The sequence below is a fragment of the Hyalella azteca genome, unplaced genomic scaffold (genome assembly GCF_000764305.2).
Source record: "Hyalella azteca isolate HAZT.00-mixed unplaced genomic scaffold, Hazt_2.0.2 contig7425, whole genome shotgun sequence".
NCBI classification, from domain to species: Eukaryota; Metazoa; Arthropoda; class Malacostraca; order Amphipoda; family Hyalellidae; genus Hyalella; species Hyalella azteca.
In genome coordinates, this window is record NW_025937551.1 from 35,246 (window position 1) to 54,155 (window position 18,910).

The 18,910-nt window shown below is 37.6% G+C and overlaps 2 protein-coding genes across 2 annotated transcripts; one reads left to right on the plus strand and one right to left on the minus strand.

Annotated features, from left to right (window-relative positions):
- Positions 1–372: 372 nt before the first annotated feature.
- On the plus strand, positions 373–7,571 carry LOC108668095 (40S ribosomal protein S15). The gene is made up of 4 exons (XM_018155239.2): positions 373–492; positions 4,781–4,860; positions 5,817–6,051; positions 7,444–7,571. Exons 1-4 carry the CDS (start codon positions 484–486, stop codon positions 7,555–7,557), a joined length of 438 nt encoding a protein of 145 aa, XP_018010728.1. The 5' UTR covers positions 373–483; the 3' UTR covers positions 7,558–7,571.
- A 3,533-nt stretch (positions 7,572–11,104) lies between these two features.
- Positions 11,105–18,607, minus strand: LOC108668096. The gene is made up of 10 exons (XM_018155241.2): positions 18,545–18,607; positions 16,462–16,593; positions 15,586–15,759; positions 15,118–15,291; positions 14,860–15,021; positions 13,913–14,035; positions 13,315–13,438; positions 12,723–12,866; positions 12,334–12,488; positions 11,105–11,247 (listed from the first exon to the last, which is right to left on the minus strand). Exons 1-10 carry the CDS (start codon positions 18,545–18,547, stop codon positions 11,107–11,109), a joined length of 1,332 nt encoding a protein of 443 aa, XP_018010730.1. The 5' UTR covers positions 18,548–18,607; the 3' UTR covers positions 11,105–11,106.
- Between the last annotated feature and the right edge of the window lie 303 nt (positions 18,608–18,910).

Sequence of the window (18,910 nt, forward strand, 5' to 3'; positions counted from 1 at the left end):
TTTAGTTACGTTTTCAATTTCATAGATATCAGTTTCAAATTGATATCCATTTGTTTTCCGAGTTCGCCGGTGAGTTTGAATATACACCGATTATGATATAGAAAATTAGTCTACTAATAAATTGCGTTTGTCGCACATATTTATTGCTAGTTAACACTCATGGCGCAGTGTGTCGTATTCATCTGCGTGTTATATAATGAATTTTCTCTCAAAATATTAACAGAATTCACCTAATAGATCCTCATATTCATTGTAAATAATTTCTTATTTTTCGTATTCAATTGGATAAAATTCAATTTGAGTTACGGTTTTATTCAGTTCTTTGAACCGGGTGACTCAAAACTGATCCGAAAGTTATCCCCTCTGACGAAAATTTTGGATAGAACCATTAAAAATGTCTACACCTAAACGCTGGTAGTGCTGTGAGGCTGTGCGTGTTTACGTTAGATTTATATTAAGAGAAAAACTCGAGAAATTGCAAACATGGTTGAGGTGAGTGTTAATATAATTTCTCATATTTTGTTGACCATTTACGTTCTATTCAGTGCAGTTATTAACTTGTATAACCTTGCGTTTTTTCGTAACAAAAACGTCAACATCCCATTGCTGTTTACCTCTATTGACGTAGTGTTTAAGTCGAGATATTTTTGAACCTGTTGCTATTATATTAAAGTTGTAGATTTAATTTACTTTACTGCTCTTCTATTCTAATTTTGTGGTATTTAACAAATTATAAAATTCTATTCTTGTGCGTGCATTTCAATGGAATATTTTTTCAACCGTCCGCCTAGCTACCTAATAAGGTAGGTAGGTATACCTACCTACTGAGCAAATTGTCTGCAAGAATAGTAGTTTTTTTTTAGTAGTAGGTAGTTTGGCATCGTCATTTAGATTTTTGTAATTGTGCTTATATTCTGCTTACCTAGGCCTATTTTATTTTTAGGTGTGTGCTGTGTGCACACCAATTTTTGCCTATTCAAAACTTACCTAGCTATAATGAGTTGGTTTGGCTTAAAAGGTTGCAAAATAGGTATAAAATCTGGTACAATAGGCCTATACCTAGGTATAAATAGAAGAAATGATATAGGCTATCTAAAATTTTAATCTTTTATTACTACTGAAAGTCTGAAATTGATTTTAAAATGAACTAGCCTAAAATGTTGCATACTACCTTATCACCTAGGCTAATGCTTTCCATTAGCTCTAAGCCTCTATACTAGAAAACCATGGTCAGGAAGATGTGCCAGGTGCGCAGGAATTTATCTTGTCATTTTAACAACCTGTGCGGTGCGCCGTACTATGTCGTTAAAAAAATTCGCCGTGCGCCAACAGCGCTGTACTTTAAGAAAGCTAAAATAGTTTAAATATGGACGCGCGGCAATGCAAATTACATAATCACACTGACCGTACACACAAACGTGTATCCGCACTGTGTTGTGGTTGGATACGAGTTAACCAGATTGCTAATGCGTCAAGTCCGTCAACTCAGGAGTCAGGACTCAGGTTCTAAGAGTCAGCACAGTAATAAATATTCATTCATAGATCACAATTCTATCGGACATGAATTACAGAACTAAAGAAGGCAACATGGCTTTAGATGTGCCATCGGTGCCTTCTAATGAATGACTGGACTGGTTGCGGCAAGTAGGGTATGAACCTGTATGTCAACAGTACGATCCTGCATGCCAATGTTGGGACTACATCACCGACATCCTCCCTGTCTCTTATACACATCTAGATGTGTATAAGAGACAGTCACACGGATACCACACTTCCCTCTCTACGNGAAGCGCGGACGGAATATGCCTCACCACGTGCCGAATATAGCCACACACAGTGATGGAATATAGGGATTTGGTAGGTTTGCATTCTAAAGGCTTTTAAATAAATCTGGCAACATTTTGTGACGTTTTGTCGTTGCTGATGCGTAGTGTGGTGTTTTGAGAGTCACATAAAGCAAACAGAACTTGAGTAACGCATACGGTTATTTTTTTATAGCTTTTCATTTCTCGATGCGTCCTTAATGTGACGGAATATACCGCGTTTACCCTATGTGTGAAATTTTGTGGCTCTAATGTCATGTATTGTTGTTTGATTGAAAAAATTGCAGTTTGCACTTTGCAAACATGTTGTTTCATAAAATTTTCAACTTCAGCAATGATGGTGCAATCTGCATTACTTGAACTCTCCCTCAAATATCTTGCAGAACATAATGTAATGACGTCTTATTACATTACGTCGTATTCTGCGTCGTATTCTGATACAGCTCACACAGGGCATCTGAATTCCAAACCAGGGTGTCGGAATTACGAATTAGTAAATTTAGTAAAAGTTAGAAGCGCTGTTGGAATTAGTCTCACAATGTGTTGAATTTAGTCACACACAGCATTGGAATTCAGGGATTTTGTCAATTTGAATTCTAAAGGCTTTTAAATAAATATGGCAACAATTTGTGGCGTTTCATTGTTGCTGGTGCGTAGTGTGGTGTTTTGAGAGTGATGTAAAGCAATCAGAACTCAAGTTGTGCATACGGTGATCTTTTTATAGCCATTCATTTATTGGTACGTCCTTGATGTGTTGGAATACTGAATATATGGTGTGTTTACCCTAAGTCCCTAACACAGCTGCAGTCTCATCAGAGCAGTCAGACTGCAATATCATGTGTTCAGTTGTCACTCAAGTGAAGACAAATGTCAGTTTTGCTGTTTTTTTTAGGGTAAAATTCAAGATTTTGGATAACATGTGCACAAAATTTGTATACAAGTTTGTGGCTCATAAATGGCTTTTCAGGAGTGAGATATGGAAATCACGGTTTGAAGAAATGGAGTCACAGCTCAAAGAAATGAAATTTTGACTGGCAAATCCATAAAACCATGGCACAAAAAATGTAGTTGTGGCTTGCCAAGTAGAAATATTCCATACCTGTGATGAATTGAGCAAACACACAAATGAATCTGGCCAATATCACCTGTTCGGCTGTTTCTATGGCCTTTTCTTTATTTTTTAACAAAATGGGAAACTGCTTTTTTTTATCCACAACTGTAAGAAACATCTGCCAGGTATTGCCAATTGGCAGTAGCCCCAAATTGGAATATTGGTGAAAATGAACTCAAGGTTAAGAGTCATGGTGCCAATAAATGAGGTCACCATCCATACTTGCTATTGATTTAACAATTTCTTGGGTGCAGACTGCAGACTAAGTAAAGCTTGAATAGATGGCAATTCTTGATTTTTTTTAAGGCAATACCATACTAATAATATTTAACTGTCTAGATTCTTATCAATATTATATGGTTTATATTGAACAGCAGAAAGTCAACAGTAGCATCTGCCAAGAACAACTTGTATCATTTAACCCTAAATGCCACAAGTTATTGTGTCATGTGACAACCTTGTCTGTAATGATACCTGCCCCCAATTTTGTTAAATATTTTTTGGATGTCTTCCATCTTGCATACCGTAAAATGGGGTAATTTTGACCACTTTTTTTATTCATAATGATGCCATTTTTTTACTAGATAAGTTAAACTTAAATTGAAACGTGCAAAATACAGGTCTATACTCTAGCTTTACTCACCATAAATTGCTGGCTCCTGCCTCTCATAGNCTTTGTCGCGCTCTCCTCAACATTCACACTTATTGTCACGGAAAACCTATCTCCTCCTAGAGTTTTGAAGCTACGTCAATGAGACATATACCGTTTGATTTGCAAATGAAAGATCTACAAAATTGTGTATGGGTTTTTCTAAGTTCGTTATAGTTCGGATTTTATGTTGCCAAAAGGTGGGAAAGTGGAGGTAAAATCAAAAATTTCAGACAAAATGCTCCCACACTCACAAAAATGAGAAATTAAAAAAAAAGTACCCCTTTTTGGTCGTTTTCTAAGAATTTTACGTTTTTTTCCATTTTTACAAAAAATTGACATGAATAAAACCTGTTTTATTTTAGGGTTTACACATGTGTACCAAATTTCAGATTGATCCCTCTGTAAATTACTGAGATAAATTTTAAGCGAGACACACCCCTTAAAAATCTGCTAAAACTGAAGTGATTTTACTAGTGTGTACTTGGCTGAAAACTCCAGAACATATATAGAATCCAAACTGAACTTTTTCATCTGACATTGCATATATGTATGTATATTAAAAAATAATGTGGGCTAGGTTCATGTTTCAAAATTTATTGAGAAAATAACTGCATCTGAGATAGTTTTCAAATATTGGAGCAAGACCAGTAAATTTGATTTATGAATTGAAATGGTTTTGCTTTGATTAGATTCAATTTATCACTAGTATTCACTATTGGCAACTGAACACCAAGTTACTTATGTTTCTTTTTTAAATATTGGTTCTTCTATCTTTAATAGAGTACAGAAAGTGTCAATTTTGATGTACAAGTGGCTATACTGCTTACAATGCTAACTTCAATTCTGGAAAAAGCAGGTTTCATATTTGTGAATATGAAACTGAAAAATGATACAATTTGCTATTAGCAGGGGCATTATAACATCAACTCAAACATTAAGCAGGAATAGTGGCAGGCTTCTTTGCTGGGAGTTTTAAACTTTTAACTATGGGAACTTCACTGTTATCTAAAAGATTAACTTATTCTTGATGTTGATCAAGTTGAGATTATAACATATTTGTGTTACTATTCTGCCCCCAGTATTTTCTGATATAGTGGAGCAAACTTATTGCACAATTGACTTGCCTAGTTAGCGCTCTTGATGACACAGCGCCCATTAATGACTTTTATCTAAACTGTACTTCTTTGTTTGCAGGGCCAGGTCAAGAAAGATCGTGTGTTCAAAAAGTTCACCTACCGTGGGGTGGACTTGGACCAGCTTCTGGATATGAGCACGTGAGTAATTGAGATCCTGTTTGTGTATCATACATATAAATGTATGCCAGATATACCTATTGTTTCATTTGAAGTGTGCTAATTTTACGTTTCTAATTTACCACGGTTTTTGAACTGAAGATGACGTCTGCATCTGGCTTACTTGCTCCATTCTTGCTCACTACCACAGGGTTAATGGAGTCAAGATGGCTGTTTCATGTCAAACTTCCTCAGTTGTACCAAGTTGCAATATTAAGGTCTCAACGTTAAACTTCCACTGATGTGAAAATTGGGGATACTTATGGTGTGGCTTGCTATGATTTAAATAAAATGTATTTAATACAGACTACAGTGGTTGTATTTGTTTACACTTTACTTTAACTTGGAGTAGAACACATTGTGGAAAAATTAATGGCATTGAATTTTTTTTCTGTTAAATAAATGGTCAAATTTTCAGCCCGGTGTGTAGCTATGTTGTTTGATGGCTTCATTGTCAGATGAGTTAATGTTATCTACGTATGATGTCATTTAGTTGGACATTTTTTGCTGAGTGTGTGTAGTTATAGACTAAAAGTATTTGCTTGAAACATATCTGGCTTTTTAGCAAAGAATTGATGAAATCTGCCGCTAGATTGATGAAAATTTTAACACTACCCTCAAATACGTATGAGAAATTTTTAGTGCTACAAACTTGTATTTTGAATAATGTAAATAAGTGGGAACGAGTGATTATTAAACATATATATATTGCTCAGAATTTGGTGGAGAAACCAAGTTTTTATTTCACCTCTTTCTATGTTCCGGCTATTAAATTTTTGAGGGAGTTTTCCCCATTTTGAACATCACTATTTATTCTTTCAATCAGACTTCTTATAAGCTGCTAACCTCATTTATTCTTCCCTCGTTTTGCACTCAAAACTTAACTATATTTGTATACTTGATAATTCCTCTCCTAAGTCGTCCCTTACACCCCACAGGGAGCAGCTGATGGACCTGTTCTCAGCACGCCAGCGTCGTCGCCTCAGCCGCGGTCTGAAGCGCAAGCACGTCGCCTTCCTGAAGAGGCTGCGTAAGGCCAAGAAGGAGTGCCCTGCCTTCGAGAAGCCTGCCGTCGTCAAGACTCATCTCCGTAACATGATCGTCCTGCCCGAGATGGTCGGCTCTATCGTAGGAGTTTACAATGGCAAGACCTTCGTCGAGGTCGAAATCAAGGTTAGATCTCATGCTTGTGCTAGGTCATTGTCTAACTAATATTAAATTTGAAGTAAATCGACTATGTTGTTATTTTACAATCTTGTATGAATTGCAAGATTTCATGCTTGACAACATGGTACGAATGTTGTTGACGACCTTGGAGTTTTGGCTTGAATCTTATTTGATGTCAGCTGTGAACATTCTACTTGCAATGCAGTAGCCTAACATTCGGTTCAAAAATGTTGTCCAGCAGAAATGATAGTCGTCTCACGTTGACGTAAGAGCGAGATAGAAAGTTCGGAAATATTTTCGCAAATTTTTTAGTAATATATTGAAACTGATTTCAGTCCTGGATGTCTTAAATTTATTCAAATTCAGAATAAATTAAATCTAAATAACTTACAGCACCAATGGTGCGATGAAATTTGAAAGTGATAGTGCCCTGATATCTATATTACTATGTTTTGGAGTACTTTCGATCTATAATAGCTGGATTTTATCGGTTACAACCATGCGTGGTTCATGCTTGTAATGAACTTTGAGCCTCTAAAGTGTGCTCTGCGGTGTATAGGATAACTTTAGTTGAAGCCCTAAGCTAGTAGCCTCCGACGTCTTGATGCAGCCAGAAGCAACGGTTTGGCCGATACCGTCGAATAAAATTTAGCTTGAATGCTAAAAACTGAATTTCCTGGTTTAAGCATCATGTGGCAAGACAATAAGGGACTACTTTATGCTCTCGGGCACTTTTCTTAGATTTTTAGCCAAAAAAAAGGCGGGGGTTACTCTTTGATGGCAGTTCTGACTGCGCTGATCCTTCACCCTAGCCAATAAAACGCCCTAATGTTTCTGTTAGTTATCTGAATCATACCAATGAGAATTGCAGTTATTTGTAGTAAACATCTGAAAACTCACTGAATCTTCTATTTAATTTTTTATTCAAATTTGAGATATTTTTTTCTGATTTTCGCCACCCATGCTGTCCATAGTTGAAATTTCTCGGCGCGTAGTTTTTGTAGATGCCGTGAAGACAGCTGGCTGGAGCAGTGGCTGCTGGCTAACGGTGCCTATGGTTCCTAGCACTCCAGCTCAAATGCTAATCTACTTAGTAGCATGCTTGTGCACGCGAAGAATATGAAAGTGATAGTGGTATTAGGCAATGCTGGCCTCTAACATGCAGCCAGTGTTTCGTTATTTTATCACCATGATAAATGAAACGAACTTGCTGGTGGCATTCCCAAGATGGGTATTAAAAAAGACCTTCGTATATAAATCTTCATTTTGTTCTGAGGTGCAACCTGGTTTTTCATACGCGAGATGTGGATGTACGCAATAGGCTATATAGTATCTTTAATTTAATTAATTGATTAGCGAGACGAGCTGACGTTGCTGACTAATCCCTTACTCTTGCAGGCTGAAATGATCGGTCACTACCTGGCCGAGTTCTCCGTGTCCTACAAGCCCGTGAAGCACGGCAGACCAGGTATCGGTGCCACGCACTCCTCCAGGTTCATTCCTCTCAAGTAAACTGAACCGTCGTGTGGATGCTTCTTCTTTGCCTTCACCTGCCCTCGCGGCCCGGGATTTTCTATGACGTAGCTCGATTTTAAGCAATGGATCATGGAGCGTCGGTCAGGAATTGTAGGTTTTTTAGTTAATGGCCTTCCACCCTTAAATGAAACTCAGCTGCAGAGCGAATTTGGAGTGCAGTATCCTTGGCATTCTAGATATAAATGTGTGTGCGTCCCTGAGCCTGGTTGGAAAGGTATAGGTGTTAGTCTTTTTCGAATTATCGAAAAATTCAAACTGGTCCATACGACTGTCGTTCAACGCTCTTACGGGGTTTATTCTCAAGTTTTAGGATTAATATATTTCGAGATACATAAATGGGATTGAGATTCATCACCCCAACCGAAATTCATGAGCGTGCTGTAGTAATGGATAGTTGACCTGTATTTTAGTCTACTTAACGAAGCTGCTAGCTCTCTCAGCCCGACACAGTAGACCTGTATAAAATCTGATCTCACGTGTTGAGCCGGCATCCTGGCGGCTCCTCGTATGGTAAACAGCTTAAAAAATAGTATTACAGTAGTATTCGTGATTTCCAAATTCATTATCGAGTTGAACGAAAAGAGGTGAAGGAATCCATAAGAAGACAGCTATTCAAATTCCCTTGAGTGGCGGCTGACTACGAAACTTGCTGGTGGTTCATCATTAGTTAACAAGAACGCGCGTGTATGATATGACTATCTCTCTTGCCTCGGCCCGGTAATAAGGTTTGAGCGGTGTCATTGGCCTCGGCCTCAGTGGATGAAATTGTTAACAGATTTAATGTGCGTTCAGGTAGGGCCCTTGAAAGTCCAACAATTAGAGCAACCGCCTACCGACTGTCCCAGTTAGTACGTCATATAATTTATCAGAAGGGTAGAATAGTCAACGCAGCAGGTGCTATCACTTTATTCATTCGTACATAAAAAAATATGACCAGCGTCTTTGCTCTAGCCAGTCAAGATTTCATTAGGATTTAATGTAAGTAATTTCTGCAGCCGGCCAGAAATGTAAATAAGCTCGTTTCGGTTACGAGGAAGTATATAGGCCGTCGGCAGACAATAAACGTTCGTAGATTGAATGAAACGCATTTCCAGAGGCACGAACAGAACAGATAACGTCTCTTCGTTAGCAATGTCGCAGATCAACAATGCAGGGTTGCTGAATTATACTCAACAGAAATAATATCGTGCGTAGAAGTATTAACTTAAACTAGAAACTCTCGTCATACGCTTCTGTCGCGTAGCAGATTCTTGGTGCACACGCACCTAAGCTGCGTAAATATTCCCCACAAATTTTGACACATTCCTAGTATTGACTGTTCTATTATATAGGATAATCGAATAACACACATCCACATGTAATAAAAAAAAAGTTCCGATTCCAGTTAAAAATGATCAGAACTAGTTCGCAATAATTCCTCCACACATTATGCCAAGAGTCGTGTTGAGGCCTTCTTGGTCGCTCAATACGCGTACATGAGCTTCGTAGCAATAAAAAACTGGACATGCTTACCCAAGACAGAGGCACCCGGAATAACACTATCAGGTGTTTCAATTATTCAGATCAATATTTCACGTTTTTCAAATAGTGATTGACTAATAAAATGGGGAGGATCACATCAAATTGCTTTAACACCATAAGAATCCTGGTGTACAAGTACATATCAATGAATCGACTGGTGTTAGGCATGAGTACGTTTTCAGAATCTGTTGTCTCAACAACGAGCGAGTCTGCACGCCTTGGTTGAGGACTCGAGACTACACAATCGCGCATTTCAACTTGAGAACTTATATTTGTTTTTTTCTCTTGGTAACAACAAAATAAGGAGCCCATCACTGAAAACCATCATACAAATAGTTATATCAATATAAATGAACCAGCATACTTGCTGCAAGCGACAAGCCGAGTAGCGAACTACCAAAGCAAGTTGATACTGCACAACTAGTACGAACACACGCAAGGCTGTAAACTTAAGACTACGTCATCAGCACAAAAGGAGTCTTGGAAAACGCATTAAACTCCAGTACTCTTCGAAGATCCATGGTATGGTATGGCACTTCCAACGGAGTGAGGTTCAAAGAAAAAAATGAAACGTTACGCCCCACGTTTATGAAAGTGATTTCTCGCCTGCACCAAGCACATAGACGCCGGTGCGACTAAACGAAAATTATTTTCCTTTATTAATAAAAATGCTACCTACGAGACTCATCTGAAGGAAACAATTCAAGCTCAAAATTATCACCAGAAATGACACGATTTCTCCCGAACGCAGAAGAATTCCCTCTTTCGCCTTTCACCATCAATCGTCACAAAGCGCTAACTGTAGTAGAACCATCAAAATGCTCTTCTACCTGGCATGCTAGAAAAAAATATTCCACAACTAATTCATCAAATTGAGGCCCAGCAATGATTAATTACAAGTACTCACAAATCATTACTCATGCGAGTAACGTTTCTTGGTTCTTCTCATCTATCGCCACGGCAGCCTCCAAACGTTGCGTTTCATGGTCAACATAGAAAACCAAACAAAAGCAAAGCCACTAATTCATAATTTCTACGAAGATAGTAAATTCGTCTCGACTTGAGCCGCGTTTGCTTATTAAAAACAATGGTTGGATTTCCCAAGAGAAAAAAACTACCATGCAGGGAGTGGGTAAAAATATTAAAATTACTTTATTACAAAATATATCTTTCCTCCTTCCGCGCGGAGATAATATAATTATAAGTTTGAAAATTAAAATCAAGTAAATCGCAGCAAATAAATGGAAATAGTTCAATGGATCACGATATAATAGAAATGGCAACTCTAACAATGGTCTCCTAAGAGCTTAAAATCATCGCAAGGATAATAACTATTTCGGTGACCTTGAGAGAGAATGGCGTGAGTACCAAGTTTACTGTGAAAGGCCGTGAACTATAAGGGAAAATAAACTATCTTGGAAGCCTGTGATGGCACGTGGTGCATGGCATAGAACGTGTCCCGGGACCCAGCAGATGCTTATCGTTTTTCCCGCCTCCATCAGGCGCAAAAACCAGGCCAGGATTTCCAAGATGATAGGATGTTTGCTCGAGTTCCCAAGAATCGCCAGGAATTGAAACAAGTCGCAATTTAAGAATGGGATAATATCAAAGCGGATACCACTGCCAATCTCATCAAAAACTATACAAAGAGACTGTTGGAGGTTGTCAAGATGAATGGACATGCCATTGATTATTATTTTGGCAACTTATGTTAGTATTTTTCAAGCAACTGTTCGAATAATTGTGTCAGGGGGTGTTTGGGAATTTCTGCATGATAACGCGGTTCGAAATTATATATTGTTTTGAGAATGTAGTGGTGATATTTCCCCATTACATTCTGCTTAGTTAAATCAAATCTTAGGCTCATACATTCAATAATTTTGCAAAGTATTGAAAAAGCGAAGAAAATAAAATGATGTGCGAATAATTTTATCGCTAATTGTATTTACTGACCGTCTACTCCCTGAGGGTACTGACCGCCTACTCCCAGAGGGTACTGACCATCTACTCCCTGAGGGTGCGGGAGAGGGCAGAGGGGCGCCGTTCGAAGAGGTGCCCATGGGACGTGGTCTGAGCGCTGTAGGTCGCCGAGAGCTGCAGGATGCGCGCGCAGATCTCAGATGGCGACCTGCACGGTGGCCGCACCTGCGCACGATAAGGAGACGTTTTGGTGACATTGTTGGGGAACTCCCAATCTACTAATGAACAAGCGTTCCCCGACACAGTACGTGATATTTCTTCACCCATCACTTTACTGAAGAAGGATTATTCAATCAATAAACAGTTGAATGTAAATATAATTAACAGTAAATAAATAGAAACACAATACAACAAACCAACTACCGGTACTACAACTCGAACAAGCCTAAAACCCTAACACTCGTACAAGGCTAACCATGAGTTTTGACAAATAATTCACTTCCCAATCTGTTCACAAGTTTCAGTTTCATGCAATCCAGATATCAATAACTTTAAGACTCGAGGCCTTCCTGAAAATATCAAAATAACTTTCTTAAAACAACTAGCTAAAATAATGAATATATTAGTTATGAACAAAATTGAATCGAAACACGACAATAATCAATATAATACATTCACCTAAAATTTAACAATCACAAAGTCAAAGAAAAGCGCGCTGCAATGACAATGACAAAGATCTCGCGCTACAATGACAAATAGAACTCACTAATACTACAGGTCACAGCTGCAATAATTGAAAACTAAAAATGATGAACCAAAATCCTAAACCCAATACATTGCAAATTAAATATATATAGCAATAAATTAAATCTATTTTTCCACAACGTCACAAGTAAAAAGGCGGCTTGTACAAGTGAGAGAGGACTAGCAAGCCTCGCAAACAATACAATTTCTAGTCACACGATAAGCGCACATGCCACTCCCAAAATCAGCACATCAACAAGTACACAATCAGTACATCAGCAAGTACACGATCAGCACATCTGCACGCCACACAATCAGCACATCAACAAGCCAGACAATCAGCACATTAGCAAGCCATACAATCAGCACATCAGCAAGTCACCTAATCAGTACATCAGCAAGACATCAGCAAGTCACACAATCAGCACATCAGCAAGTCACACAATCAGCACATCAGCAAGTCACCTAATCAGTACATCAGCAAGCCACAATCATTGCATCGCTGGGCCAGGCCCCAGCAAACCAGGCAGTCACGTGCCCAATATGGGCCCCACAAGCAGCACCCACCACGTTGCTCCGAGGCCGGCGTATGGGCAGAGGCTGGCCCATGTTGGGCACGTCTATGGGGACCGACTGGGCCAGAGAAGGAATGCCCGCTGCACTCATGGCCTCAATGCGATTCGCCTCGCGCTCTGCCGCTTCTGCTGCCAGGTATTCCGCCGCTGCAATTAGTCCAGTATTAATTCTTCAGTATTGATTATTCCTATTTGTTAATGTTTTAGTAGTAATGATTCCTAGGTATTTATTAATGTTTTAGTACTAATGACTTATATTTATTAATGACTCAGTCGTCATAGAGAAGGATGGCTTTATGTTCAGCTTTCATCAAGTACTATGAGAATACTGCTTTATATGCAAACCATTTTCTGAAAAGTGCGCCAAATATACCTACTCACCCTCCTGCTCAGTGTATAAATAGTCATCTTCATGTGTGGAGGGGCTGTGCGGAGGAGAAGACAAGGGTGGAGGGCAGCGGTCCGACTCCTCATCGCTGAAGTCAAAGAGCTCTACATTCCGGAACTCGTCTTCACTGTCAGCACCTAGAACCATATTTCATTTTCATGGCTGGCTCACACAGTTTATTATGCAACTAAAAAAAATCACTTGAAAATTTGATACAATTTTTTTTAGTACAGACTGGTAAATATAATAATGATATAACTGCCATGCAATGACATAAATTAGCCGTTTAGCCTAGTATTTTTTTTTTTTGCAATACATTAGTATGCCTTCCTGCTGATTAAAATTACCTGAAAATGTAGTATCAAAAATAGTGACAAGTTCATAACTGTCAGCCAATAACTGACGGCTCTTCAATCAAGATTCACTAATTCCAGACAAGAATTTGGTCACAACAAGCACTAAAGCTCCTACGTGTACTGTTGTTAGGCTGCTATATATATACTTGAGCAAATTTTGCTAGTATGACCCTGGGATGTTAAGAAACCAACATCCAGTACTTCAGTATTGCAGGCAAGTAAAGCAGACCTGAGTGCAGCGCAGACAGAGGAATATCCATAGCAACAGACCGACTCAGAGGACTTGCCACATCCACGCCAGGGGAGTCCAGCCCAGTGGCTGCTATGGTTGCAGCATCCAAGCCTGGTGCGGTCTGTGGGATAATAATTCAAGATCATGGGTTCACAATCATAAAGATCATGAATCCAAGTTCACAATCAGGAGTTGGTTATTTATGTTCTCACTCTCAAGGGTCAACAGGATAAGACAAAAAGAGATAAAAGGTGTCAGGGCATTTTTTTACCAGAGTATTGCAGAGGTATTAATTCCAAGCATCAAAAATATTTTTAATTCTAAATATTTCAAAAATAGGTAGCTTACAACTGGAAGGCATCAGTTACAAATATCAACTATATAAGCTTTAGGTCTCAATCTGTCAATAGGTAACTCATGTTCCAAGGCTGACCCCGCTTAACAGAAAAAATTAGCCTTAAACACTCTAATATGTTTATTAACAAACTTTTTAGGCTCATGAACTTTCATAATATCTTATCTGGGAAGTTCCACTGCAATTATTCTACAAAGCAAACAAAAATTGTGTTCTTAAATACTAAGGTGGCATTCTCACTGGTGGCCGGAGGCTGAAGGAGGCCTGGTGTGTGGTAACTGAAGGGAGTGCTGGCTCAAGGGCCGTGGTGCCCAAGCTCCTCCGTCTATGGGCATCCAAGTCCCCAGCTGACTGGGAAGGACGCTGTGGGAAAGAAGTTCAGTCAAAACAGGTTGTCTCCTCACTAACAGTTCTGCAACATGGCAAATTTCTTCACACATAAAAACATACCTACATAATGACAGAAATCTCTACACCAACAGTTACTTGATTATTACAGGTTTTTCTGACTATTTTTTATTTTTTTACCGTTTTTTTACTATTACTGCTCTTCTTATGGGCATAATTGATGTAAGAAACGATATATTGAAAGGGACAAAGTTATACATTACATATTCTTGTTGCCAGAACGCTTTTTCGAGTGCCTTGCAAAGAAGTGAGAGTTTCATACTAGGGGCCCTACCAAATTTCCTACTCATGGGCTGCAAATCGCGTGTCATCACACTTTACGTTAAAAATTATACAGCTAATTTTTTATTTGGAAGTTTGCAATGATAAATGGGTCATCTCAAAATTTAAGCATGGTTAAAGGTAATTTCTCAATTTTGTTGAGAAAAAAATCAAACACATATATATGCGCCTTGTAATGAAGGAGTAAGTGCACTTCATTACAAAAATTATTATTCACCTTTCACACAGCGATTAACATTGAAAACTGGCTCATAAACTGTTGAAAGTTAAGGTGAGATTCAAGCCACGGTTTTGTCAGCAGTCTCTTTTATGTCTGATGCAAAATCGTTCACCAATGTTTAAACTCATGTAGATGTTGAGACTCATCTTGATATTATAACTTATCATGATTTCAAAATTCACCTCCAAGTTAAAAATTGTATATTATACACTCCTAGATTAATATACATGAGCATAACTACTTATATGCACCTTGACTATAATGCACTAGAACTCACTCTGATGTTGATCTTGTCAAGGCGCATGAGCAGCGCCAGGAGGACGTAGCTGTCATGCTTGGCACGCTCTATGTCCTGGTCCAGCAGCTTCAGCTGCTGCTCCTTATAGCATCTGATGCGCTCTTCACACAAGCTCTCCAGCTGCTTTGTGTAATGTGTCAACTGCAAATTAAAAATACAACATCATTCAAGTACAGAAATCTTCACANTCTATGATAATGTAGAATGAAACGTACAAAACATCATTGATATACACACCTGCCTCTGCAGTTGCAGAGGCAGCAGCGTGGTGCTGAGAGGAGGCATGTGAGTTTTGTCAGCTGCAGGAGGGGTGTGGGAGCTGGCAGGGTCAGGAGATGAAGGAGGCAGCACTAGGTGGAACAAGCCTGAGTATCGATCACTGGCCTTTTGTGCCTCAATGGCTGCTCCACTCTGCTCCATAATGCATTTCTATTACTTGTTTCAATGCAAACTAGCTAAAAAAAACTATTAAAATGCCTGGGTGCCTGTACCGGTACTTGCTATTTAGCAGAAACCTGTATAATAATCAAGTCATTTTTTTTACACACCTTCTAAAAATTACTTTGAAACTATCAATACAATTTTCTTTTCAACCACAACATCTTCATCAGTGGAGATGACAATGCATGAAGAGCACTTAACTGAAGGGCAGATAGATGCTAAGCAAGCTTAAAAGATAATATGAAAAAGCATTCATATGCTTACAAGTAAGGCAGGACTGGCAGCATGTGTACTGGAGGAAGTGTGGACTGCGTGTGTGTAGAAGTTACATGACAGGCAGTGATGCAGTACCCAGCCACCACTCAGGGGCTGTTGCTCCACAAGCTCCGATATCTCAGAGCTCACACCTCCAAGGTCCAGCCGTACCACCAACACACCCTGACCAACGCAACCATTATATTAATAGTTCAACATGTGGATTCTTGCTTGTTATTCAGTCATGGCACAACCATAAACAACTCCTACTGCATTGTTTACATTTGTCAGTAGAATGTTATGCTAAATAAGCTCAATAACAACCAATTACTAATAATTGAATTAATTTCCTAAATGGACATTTTAATTTGAATTATAAGTCAATATAGTGTGTGGTAACACACTACCTATATTGGAATAAACATACAACAAATTACAACAAGTAAGACTGTAGTACTCTAACCACCTGCCAGATGGTTAGAGTACTTTGGAAAATCCATAATTATTATATGGGAGCTCTCATTCAGCATTAAGAAAATCACACCCATACTAATACTTATGTTCTATATTGAATATTGCTTTACAATCTCAATATTGGATTGAATATTTTGCAATAAATTGCAAAATGTCATACAAATGTGAAAAAAAAATCTCTTACAAACTTTAACAATTAATTGATTATCTAAATGCTTATGCTAACCAAATTGATATTGCCTAAAAAAATGCTTGTAGGTAAAGAAACACAATAATTTCTCATAAAATATATACCTATATCCTATTTATATATTGCAGGGAAAAATACTATGGCAGATCACAGGAAAAAATTCTGAAGCTGGAATGAAAAACAAAAGAGTTGGAATTCAACTCAGAAAATTTTCCACTAACTTTTTGAAAGAATTCATCATCAGGGCAGTCAGGGAGCTGGTGGGGGAAGTGCAGAGGCAGGTCTTTGATGTCTGCAGTCTTAGCCTCTATGCTTATCTGCACATTGAGGCACAAGCAGTGTAGCTGCACCATCTGCATTGAAAAAAAAAATAATTACCAACTAATTTCTGGTACATGAATTTATGATGTCCATTTATATAATAGGTGGGATTCAGTCTTCCACTCTTTTACACTCAATGGCACTTATTGTCTGCACTCTGCAACAGATGATGGCTAAGCGACAGTAGAAACTTAATTATTTGCTCAACTCAGAAGATAAATTCACAATAGGTAATCTAGTAAAAAAAATATTTAAACTAAGAGAAGAATAAGAAGAAGAAAAAATATTTATTTTACATTAAAATTTTGAGTAATAAATAACAGAACTAAAGTACAAGATTAAGCTATAGAATTGGCTTGTAAATTTTAGACTTATTGCATGAACCTATTAGATTGTGTGTTTCACCTAAAAGTTCATGATTCTTTTCCCAAAGTAAATTTGCCAGCTTTATTTTTTCTAATAATAAAATTCATTTCCATTCTAAATTTTTTCTTTACCTATATTATCTGTTTTTATTTTAAGAAAATCTTGCCTAAACAAGGGGGTCTGTGCCTCTGTGGCATGGAATATATCTATCTTTCAAGCTGCAAACAGAGCATTCATGCCATTTTTAGAACCACATTAATTGTCAAGATTACTGCTAGTGCTAGACAAAGTGGCAAACTATCAATTTTTTAGAATCAGTTCATTTAAAATTTCCTCATTTATTTGAGATTTGAACCAATATCTTATGTATGATGATGCTGGTATCCATGATACTTTGCTGGTCTACTTATAGGACTCAATTGAACTTGAAGGAGTCTAAAAAACTCTCTGCTTTGCCACTATGACTGCTAGATAAATTATTTCCAATCTAACTCATACTATAAATCATATGAATTGGCCACTTGTCTCAAGCACTAGATACCAAATGGCAAATGCATTGAAAAAATTTCAATCTGGGCCTCAACCACTTAAAATCTTTTAAATGTTCTAAAAATACATAAGAAATAAAGTAACATTGAGAGTAGGTATACAATTACAAATTTATTAGAAACTTAGTAACCTGAAAATTTTTATGATTTCATAGCTACATCAAAAAAAATCGGTTTTCCGATGCCGACCGCCAAAAATGGATTTCAGATTCGTAATCTACACCCCAAAAAACATATAATTAAAAAAAAAAACACCCTTTTTTTTGGATGTAGTTAATCTGTAATAATACCAAAAGTTCAATGGCAAGATAAAAAACCCCATCTGAGTATAAACTTTAACAAATGCTCAATTTTTCAACAATCAACATTCAACACAGACATTGAATTTGACAGTAAAGTAAAGTGAGGAAACTGCCAGCCTGGCAGCAGCAGGACTGGATGCTCATCATGCTCTGTGCAAATAAAATACTAAAAGTTATAAAATATCAACCTGAAAATCTTTGATTATCAGATTCATCAATTTTATGGTTTTTAATTAAACTCAAGTTACTCAACTATAGTAAAAATGTATTTCATTATTTCAGCATAAAACTTTGCCAATTAGTCAATTAGCCTACCAGCAAATTTGTTGTCAACTTTGAAATTTCTTTAAATCATTATCATGATGTTGTTCATTATATTATAATATAGCCTATTGTAGCTATGACAACTAAAGTCCTAGTACTGAGTACTGACAAATATTAAATATCAGTAAATTTATATGCCTGCATATTATATATATATTAAGCCTAGCTTAGAAACCTGACCTTCCTTCAGCCTTCTTGCTCTTGGAAACAACACTATTGTGACCGCAGGTCTGCAATCGCAAATCGCAATCGGCAAGTTAGCCTGGTACGAGTTATGACATGGATGATGGACGATCTGACTGATCATGAAGATATTATCATAAATTAAATATTAAAAATAAATAAAAAGACAGTCTAATTCAATGTGTAAATTATTCAACATATTTCCTGCTGATGACTCATTAAACTCTGATTAAAGCATGCAGATATAGACAATGACTTACCATGGAAACTTGCTCCCGATTATTCGGACAATACAAGGCACGATTATATCTAAACCACGGATGTTGGAAGTCTATAGCGATATGATGTGTATTTATTCACGACCATGATTCATGACAAAGCCTCTAAAGATGATGCTGAATGTATGATTTGTAGCTGAGATCGAATTTGAAAAAGATTCATCAAACAGAAAAACCATATATTAATAAACAAGATGCCATTCATATCTATTTTCACATATTGCTCTCTTAATTAAACACTGTAAATAGAAGAAAACTTAATAGACAAATTATCATGATTAGTACAGGCTTCCAATGTACTGTTGATCATTTTATAAATGGTGGTCGTAATTCGTTCATTTTTCATCA

Coding starts and splice junctions, on each gene's coding strand:
- LOC108668095 (XM_018155239.2), top strand. Junction 4,861..5,816: donor CAGCTTCTGGATATGAGCAC/GTGAGTAATTGA, acceptor TACACCCCACAG/GGAGCAGCTGATGGACCTGT. Junction 6,052..7,443: donor TCGTCGAGGTCGAAATCAAG/GTTAGATCTCAT, acceptor TTACTCTTGCAG/GCTGAAATGATCGGTCACTA.
- LOC108668096 (XM_018155241.2), bottom strand. Junction 15,022..15,117: donor CTCTGCAACTGCAGAGGCAG/GTGTGTATATCA, acceptor TTTAATTTGCAG/TTGACACATTACACAAAGCA. Junction 11,248..12,333: donor GCCGGCCTCGGAGCAACGTG/GTGGGTGCTGCT, acceptor TATCGTGCGCAG/GTGCGGCCACCGTGCAGGTC.